At 38.9% G+C, this 8,514-nt stretch overlaps 1 protein-coding gene across 2 annotated transcripts in view; it reads right to left on the bottom strand.

The window, feature by feature from the left end:
• Positions 1–3,641: 3,641 nt before the first annotated feature.
• The window catches only part of CRTAM (cytotoxic and regulatory T cell molecule), a 28,563-nt gene continuing 23,690 nt past the window's right edge, over positions 3,642–8,514 (bottom strand). For both annotated transcript variants that reach the window (XM_042233003.1, XM_015100966.3), the window contains exons 9-10: positions 6,853–6,939; positions 3,642–4,512 (exon numbers count right to left, since the gene is read on the bottom strand). In XM_042233003.1, the coding sequence (XP_042088937.1) occupies positions 4,382–4,512; positions 6,853–6,939 (218 nt within the window). In that variant the 3' untranslated portion in view covers positions 3,642–4,381. The remainder of the gene's footprint in view (positions 4,513–6,852; positions 6,940–8,514) is intronic.

Here is an 8,514-nt window from a genome sequence, read left to right as displayed (position 1 = left end):
GACTTACATGTACCATGAAATGATTATCATGATAAGTTTAGTGAATATCCATCATCTCATATATACAGTTAAAGAAACAAAAATATTTTCCCCCTTGTGATGAGACCTCTTAGGATTGAGAACTTTTCATACAGCAGTGTTAGTTATATTTATCAAGTTGTACACTACATCCCTATAGTGCTTACTTATCTTATCACTGAAAGTGTGTACCTTTCGATTACCTTCATCCAGTACCTCCTTCCTCCGTTCCCTGTCTCTGGTAACCACAGATCTGGTCTCTTTTTCTATGGGTTTATTTGTTTTTTAAAGTATAACTGACCTACAACATTATGTTAGTTCCTAGTACACAACACAGTGATTTGGTCATTTCAAAACGATTACCATGGTAAGCCTAGTTATCATTGTGGCCGTATATACCTCAGAATGGAACTGTTGGAGCATGTGGAAACTCTCTGTTGAACTTTCGGAAAACTTTGAGAATGCATTCCAAAGTGGTTGAAATATTTATATTCCTGTCAGTAATCTCTGGGGGTTCCCATTTTTCTATGTCCTTTCCAATATTTGCTATTGTCTGGCTCTTTTTATGATAACCATCCTTGTGATTGGTTCTGTCTTATTGCAGGTTTGACTTGCATATACCTAATGACTAATGGCGGGGCTTCTCTGGAGGTTCACTGGTAAAGAATTAGCCTGCCAATGCAGGAGACATGGGTTTGACCCCGGGGTTGGGAAGATTCCTTGCAGAAGGAAATGGCAACCCACTCCAGTATGCTTGCCGGGAAAAGCCCCATGGACAGAGCAGCCTGGTGGGCTGCAGTCCACGGGATCACAAAAGGACTTAGTGACTAAGCAACTGCAACAATGACTAATGATACTGAGCATCTTTTCATGTACTTATGGTTGTTTTTATTACACAGTGACCTTCCAAATTATCACAAATGTATTTTAAATTTCAGGTTAAAGAGTTTTTATCTGAGCAATCTCTAAAAGTGATTTGTCTCTGATTACTTTCTTACTTTCCAGTATAAAATGTTCTAGGCTCTAGTTATGCATTTCTTGCCCCAACCTGCAATTAACCATTTGAATTTCCTTGTCATATACTTTTTATTTTTTTATACTTTTTATATATTATACTTGTTATATACTTTTTTATATTAAGAACAATTTGCCTTTTTTCCTTGTTCTTTTTCTGGTGTGGTGTTGGTTGTTTTTCTTATTTTTAGAAGGTCTTTAAGGATTTTACCACTTTCTCCACCCCCCAGCCTTTCACTTGCTATTTATTTATTTATTACCACGAGGCATTTATTTTTATATAGTCAAAGCTATCACTCTTCTTCTTTCATATTTTTGAATTTTGAGTCATGATGAGAAGTTTATCCCACTCCCAGGTTATAGGCCTAATTTGTCTAAAGGTTAATTACCTATAGGTCTAAAGGTTAATTACCTATTTTTTTTCTGGATTTCTATGGTTTCATTTGTATTTTTAAATATTCCATCTATTTGGATTTTATTTTTGGTTTATGATATCTTTATCAAGTTTTGTCTTTTTCTGTATGGCTGCCCAGTTAGTAAAATGTTGATCTTTTCTTTTGAAAATCATTTGAGATACCACCTTTATCGCATATAAAATTTTTATTTTATAGCATCAGTATTAATACATGTTCTTCCAATTGCTGCTTATTTAATTATGAGATGAGGTGACAGGGTTCATTAAAAGCTTTTCTATGTGGTTTTCTTCAATAGCAGTGCCTATTGTGCATTCTTAGCTTTAAAGTTAAAATTCTGTATATCCAGTTATCAGGATGTTCTCAGTAAGTAGACCCAGGATTTAGTGGTCTCTGTGCCATTGTCTTAAACTAGTGCAGGGAGAAAGTAGTATTCTTATCTCATTTAGTCTTCACACTAATCCTGTGTGGTGGGAATTTTTATTCCCATTTTACAGATGAGGAAGCTTAAGATACAGGAAGTTATTCTGTGGCCAAAACTAACCACAACTTGGGAATAAAGAATTAGGGAAAAACAAAAGAAAGAGAGCGCACCCCCATTTTAAAGAATAATATTTAGGGAATTCCCTGGCAGTCCAGTCTCAATGTTGAGGGCCTGGGTTCAGTACCTGGTCAGAACTAAGATTCCACAAGCTGCAGTATGGCCAAAAAAAAAAAATAATACAGTGTAATATTAGTTATTGGTTTGATGTTTATCTCTAGTAAAGAGGGTAGCTTCATTTGAAAATTTCATCTGGATCTCTGAGGCTTAGTCTCCTTCAAACCACACTGAAAGTCACAGAGTCTAGTATTTTTCTAATGGGACACAAATTTTATTTCACAAATCAGGGCCTGGCTCAAAAGAGGTATCCTATCTTAATTAAAAATTGTGACTCATTCTTTTAGGGGGTTGCAAAAGATCTGCTTCCACAAAGCTAAGTCTCTCTACAGTTAGGCAAGATATCTTCTTAACAAAATAAACTGAGGCATTTAGGGAGAATATAAGAAGCTGTTGTTGCCTTAGTTTTGGTTTGCTTCTATATGAAAATGAGATGTAGAGCAGAAAAGGTGGGGAAAAATTATCATATTTGAACAGGTCTAGAGTAATGGTCAGTGATGACGAATTTGCTCGTGAAGGCATTACAGGAAGGAAAAGGGCTTCTCTCTTAGTAGGTGCAACACTGTAAAAATAGAATTGCATTTCAGCTAGATCAAAACATTATTATAAATATAGCAAAGTACCATGACTTCACTTGGGGGAGGTAACAGGAAATTATGTTATTGGGTTAAGTTAGTGGCCTTGTGAATGACTAGCAGTTCAAACTGTCCTCTTCCCCTGAGCGGAGCCTCCCTATTTGGTGTGTGCTCACTCTGTTGGGTAGTAGGATTTTTCTCTCTGTTATTTTTACCTAATGAGAGAGGCTTGCAGTCAGAGAATTTTGGTTTGGTTTTTCTTGAGTCATTGGAGAAGAAGTAAAATAAGCATCTTTTTGACTTAATCCCCGAAAGGTAAAACTAAGAAGGATAGAGGTTTCTTAGTTATTCTTTAGCTCTATTTTCCAATGAGCAGAAACGAGGAAACATGAAACACTACCTTAAGTTATATGTAAGGAATGAGATAGGATCCTACTCCAGCCTAAAGAGTCATCATGTCAACTAACAATGGTTTAGAGCAGCGGTCCCCCACTTTTTTTGGCACCAGGGACTGGTTTCATGGAAGACTTTCCACAGACCAGGGAGCGGGGATGGTTTTGAGATGATTCATGTTCATTACATTTATCGGGCACTTTGTTTCTGTTATTATTACATCAATTCAGATCACCAGACTTTAGATCCCAGAGGTTGGGGACCCCTGGATTAGAGGGAAAAGCACTTCATTCTGTCCTTATACCTTTCAGTAATTTTGTGATTTTTTTAAAAAAAATTATCACAAGAAAAAAAATCACAGCTGGATCTGGCCTCTGTAACAAATACAAACTCATAAATTTTATGTGTGGTAGAGCAGTGTAGGGAGAAGTGGGGACAGCAGGTGGTATTATTTTAGAAGTAGTTTATTCAGACCCAAAGAATGAGACATGTCCTAAATGTTTTCACACATTTTCATGTGTAAAAGCGAAGGGAGGAAGTACACCTTGGAACAACCACTAGAAACACAAATACATAGTCAGCTCTTTATTAAATACTTTTTGAAAAGCATCTATTAGATTAGTCATCAGGAAATTCAACTCATTATTTTCTTTTGTACATGTTTTTGGAACGAAGTGTCCTGGTAAAAACATGGCCTACCAGGTCAACTATTGTGATTTAGCAAGACAATTCTAAGAACACAAAATCTTTGGGTCTGCCTTGAACTTCCCTTAGGTCTTAGGACATGAACTTTGGGACCTTCATGTTCATCTGACTCATTCATGACTGGTTACAGCTGCTTAAAGTTCGTCTTGAAAGTCAGCTTCTAGGACTAGAGACCTTCTTTGGGTCCTTTTCATCCCAAAGATCTTTATTTGGAAACCAGAAAGAAAAATTAAAAACAATTAAAAAAAATTTAAGTAGTTCTACTAGAGCCCAGCATCTTAAAATCTCCTGTTTCCTTTACACTAAGAATGTTAGCTGATCACATTGACCCTGATCCCAAAGCTTAGTAGAATCCTCCCGCTCTGAAGTAGTGTCAGGAATAATAAGTTCCATTCATTTCTTTTAAACTACAAAGCTTCATGTTCATGGGTTAGTCCTCACTTATTGCTCTGAGTCCTGGGGTGGTTTACTATTGGAGGACGCCATCTTGCATTGCACTCAAAGGACGTTTTTCATATGACGGTCATTAAGCGCCTTCTCCCAGGCTGCTCCACTGAGGTGATGATGAGGCTGCCTTGAAATCCTATTTTCTGTTGCAAGGCTCCCTACACGATGCTTTCTGGTATATAACTCAGCTCTCCTTTTAATTTTGAAGGTTGTGCCTTTTCCTTCGTCTTTGATTTTGCCTCCGAGTACAACTGTGTGATGTAGTTTATGCAGCCCTTAGAGTGGGAAGCTGAAAGAAAAACATGGCAAACCCAAACATTTAGTTTGAACAATGTTGCACCCATTTATTTAAAACACGCGGATCGCCTTGTGGTGTTTGTAGGTCTGAATGTTAATGTTAAAAAACTCAAATCTGAAATTCACTGCTGTGTACACATGGTCTTGAATGCCCTGTTACGGCCTAATTTTCAAAAAGTCTTCTTATGTAAACATTATGCTCATAAACCTGAAATAAGATATATAGCCATCTCTGCTATCAAATAACGGATGTGTTGCTGGAAAAAAATACATTGCCTTTAACATGATTTCATACTGAAAGAAAAAGGGCTTATGGGAATAAGAGGTTTGGGGCAGCCCAATGAAAGCTCATGCATCTCTGTACATGGAGTCTAGAAGTGTCTCCAGAAGACAACGAGCAGAAATGGTAGAGTTGAAATGCTGGATTTGAGGGCACTGAGGGAAGGAGGATGAAAGTGGGGCATCAGATCCCAGGAGACAGTGCAACCTCCCACAGCTATGGCAATCCTCCCACCCCAGGGAGTATGTACTGGGGTGGGGGACAGACCTTTCTGGGTAGAGAGTCCTGAGTGCACAGGCTTATTCTATTAAAAAAAAAAGTGTATTGAAATATATTAATAGTCGATTTATAATGTGTTAATTTCTTCTATGTAGGTGCTCATTTTAAATTTTCTTAAAGGTGAATTGAAAGGGCTTCTGCTTGCTCAGCAGCTGAACTGAAGGCTTTTCTTTTCCTGCTAAAGGTTACAGTTCTACTCCCACTGTGGTTGTTGCTTCTTTTTTTGTGACGTTTTTATCTTGTATTGATACATAGTGGTAAAGAACCTGCCAGCCAGTGCAGGAGACATAGGAGACACGGGTTTCATCCCTGGGTGGGAAAGATCCCTTGGAGGAGAAAATGGCAACCCACTCCAGTATTTTCCTGGAAAATTCCATGGACAGAGGAGCCTGGTGGGCTACAGTCCATGGGGTCACAAAGAGTTGACACAACTGAGCCCTTACATTGGGGTATACCCAATTCTCAATGTTGTGATAGTTTCAGGTGCACAGCGAAGCTACACCCACTGCTCTGTCCCCCTTGCCTGGGGGAATGGGTGTAGGAAGCAACCCTGATTACACATTATACTGACGTCATTGAAACATGTGTTGCAGTGTAACAGCCTGTGGGCAGCTGACCCACACTTCCCACTCCCACCCCGGGTCTCACATACCCCGCTCACTCGTGCCCCTCTTCCTAGTACAACAGCTAGTCTTTCTTCCATTTCACACCTTGCTAGGTCAAAACCAAAAAAAAGCCAGAGGTGTTATGAAAGAAATAAATGCTTCTTATAAAGCCTCAAGAAAACCAATAGCAACTAGTGGTAAAGCTCACTGCATTGTCTTGCAACTTTGGGCAGGTGGAATAAGTTAATGTGCATGGAGGAAACAGCGGTTGGAAGGTGTAAGATTCTTGCTGTGCTCTATTCCTAGCTTCTGTCTACTTTATCTTTGTCAAGAGTACACACAAACACATACACACACACACTATTAGACTATTTATTCTTTTCATATTTTGCTTGAAGAACTGCAATAAAGTAATCCAAAAGACGTGAAATATTTCTGCTTAAATTTGTTAAGCCTTATATTCATTTGCATGAGAGCTAAGTTGCGTCAGTCGTGTCTGACTCTCTGCAACCCCCTAGACTGTAGCTTGCCAGGCTTTTCTGTCCATGGGATTTCCCAGGCAAGAATACCGGAGTGGGTTGCCATGCCTTTGTCCAGAGGATCTTCTCCATCCAGGGGTTAAACCTGCATCTCTCCTGTATCAGCAGGTGGGTTTTTTTGTTTGTTTTTACCACTAGCACCACCTCAAAAGCCCTATATTCATTTATTCAATACAAATTTACCAGACTCTCCACTTTTGATGTGGCAAGCCCTATGCTAGGATCTTAGGATACACATAGAGTAGACCCAATTGCTCACCACCTGGAGGTGTATTGTGATAGCTAGATTAACACACCAAAAATGACAGCCTGGTGTGGGAAGTTCTTCATTGGTAAAGCTGTATATAGGATGCTGCGGTGCACAGGAGGGGCATACAGTCCAAGATGTACCTGTGCGTGACAGCAAGGACTCAGGGATGGCTCCTCAAAGGGGCTTACGTTCAGCTATGCAAACTTAACTGCTACTTTTTGGGGGTTTTTTAGGTGTATTTCCTTAAGTTCTGTGAAATGATTTAGGTGATTTGCTTTTTCTTGAGCTAAAAATCAAACTTTGATTTTTCCTCTCCTCATGAAAGGCAACAAGTGAACGAACCTCATTTTTCATGTCCCAGGTCCCATAGTTGACTTACTTTGGCCATTTTTCTCTTGGGATGATGTTTCTTCATTATTTGACCTCGATCTGTAACTTTCTAGAGTGTACTCTGAAATCTCACTTTCTGCAAGAAGAAAAAATTGTTATTGATTTCTGGTGCCACAGACATCATCTGTATTTAGAAATGTACATTTGAGTAAGATTGTACCTGTTTTTATGTGATAGTAGACTTACCATTTCCTCCCCCGTACCTCGTGTACTCATTAGTTCAGTAAATTATTTTTCAGTTTTACTGTGATTCCTGCAGGCACTGTGCCATGCGTGCAGTATAAAAGTTGCAGACGTCAGATGACAGCATATTAGAGTCAAATACTGTCTTTTTGGGAAGAAACAATTCTAGTAGAGCTTAAAGAAGCATGGTAGGGGAGGCATCAGTGGGAGGTTTTGAAACAATACTGTGGCGATTGCCTTTTGTGTGGGTACAACTGGAAAGCCAGACCCTATATGTAGGTCTGTTTATGATAAAAATGTTAGTCCATCTGAATATCTCAAAAGATAGATATTAAACTAGGAAAAGCATTACTTAATTTTTTAAACTTTTTATTTTGTATTGGGATATAGCTGATTAACAATATTGTGATGGTTTCAGGTGAACAGTGAAGGGACTCACTCAGCCATACATACACATGTATCCATTCGCCCCCAAACTCCCCTCCCATCCAGGCTGCCACATAACATTGAGCAGAGTTTCCTGTGCTAGACAGTGGGTCCTTGCTGGTGATCCATTTTAAACATAGCAGTATGTACATGTCCATCCAAAACCCCGTGACTATCCCTTCCCCACATCCTAACCTCTGGCAATCGTAAGTTCATTCTCTAAGGCTATGAGTCTCTTGCTGTTTTGTAAGTAAGTTCATTTTATTTCTTTTTAGATTCCGCATATAAGGGATGTCATATTAAGTCCTTCACTGTAAAGATGTGCACTTACTCCTCCTCCTTCTCTGTCTGACTGACTTCACTCAGTACCCAATCTCTAGGTCCATCCGTGTTGCTGCGAATGGCATTATTTCATTGTTTTTAATGGCTGAGTAATATTCCATCATATAAATGTACCACATGAGAAGCAACACTTGTAAAAGGGTCAGAGCCAGTCAAAGATGTGTTAATAGTACTTTGCCATAGAACATAATGCGTTCTCCGTCATTGGAGGTGTATGAGACATATATGGCTAAATCAGCAGTGTTCAAGAGCACCATCATACAAGGCACGTGTATAATTTACAATTTTCTAGCTGCCATTTCAAGAAGTAAAAGGAAACAGGTGAAATTGATATGTTTTTATTTAGTAGATTCAATGCATTGTTATTAGACATATTCTTGTGTGTGTGTGTGTGTGTATGTGTGTGAACTGAGTCTTCAAAACTGGATGTGTCCAGCATATTAAAGTCAAATACAAATCCTTACAGCACCTCTCAAGGGTGCCTAGCCACAGTTCATGTGCTGACTAGCCGTATTATGGCTACTGTATTGAACAGTTCAGGTCTAAATAACGACTCAGAATTAAAGAAGGGATTTAATCTTGGCACGCATTTACGGAACGAACAGAGCAGATGGTTATTCTGGATAACTTCTACAGTCCCTTCTGTCTCTGATGTTGAGTCTATATATTTTAATAGGTATGTTCTATGCTAGCTAAATAA

This window comes from Ovis aries, chromosome 15, assembly GCF_016772045.2.
Source record: "Ovis aries strain OAR_USU_Benz2616 breed Rambouillet chromosome 15, ARS-UI_Ramb_v3.0, whole genome shotgun sequence".
Taxonomy (NCBI): domain Eukaryota; kingdom Metazoa; phylum Chordata; class Mammalia; order Artiodactyla; family Bovidae; genus Ovis; species Ovis aries.
Note: the sequence above shows the minus strand (reverse complement) of the source record. Positions and strands in the feature narration are given on the sequence as shown.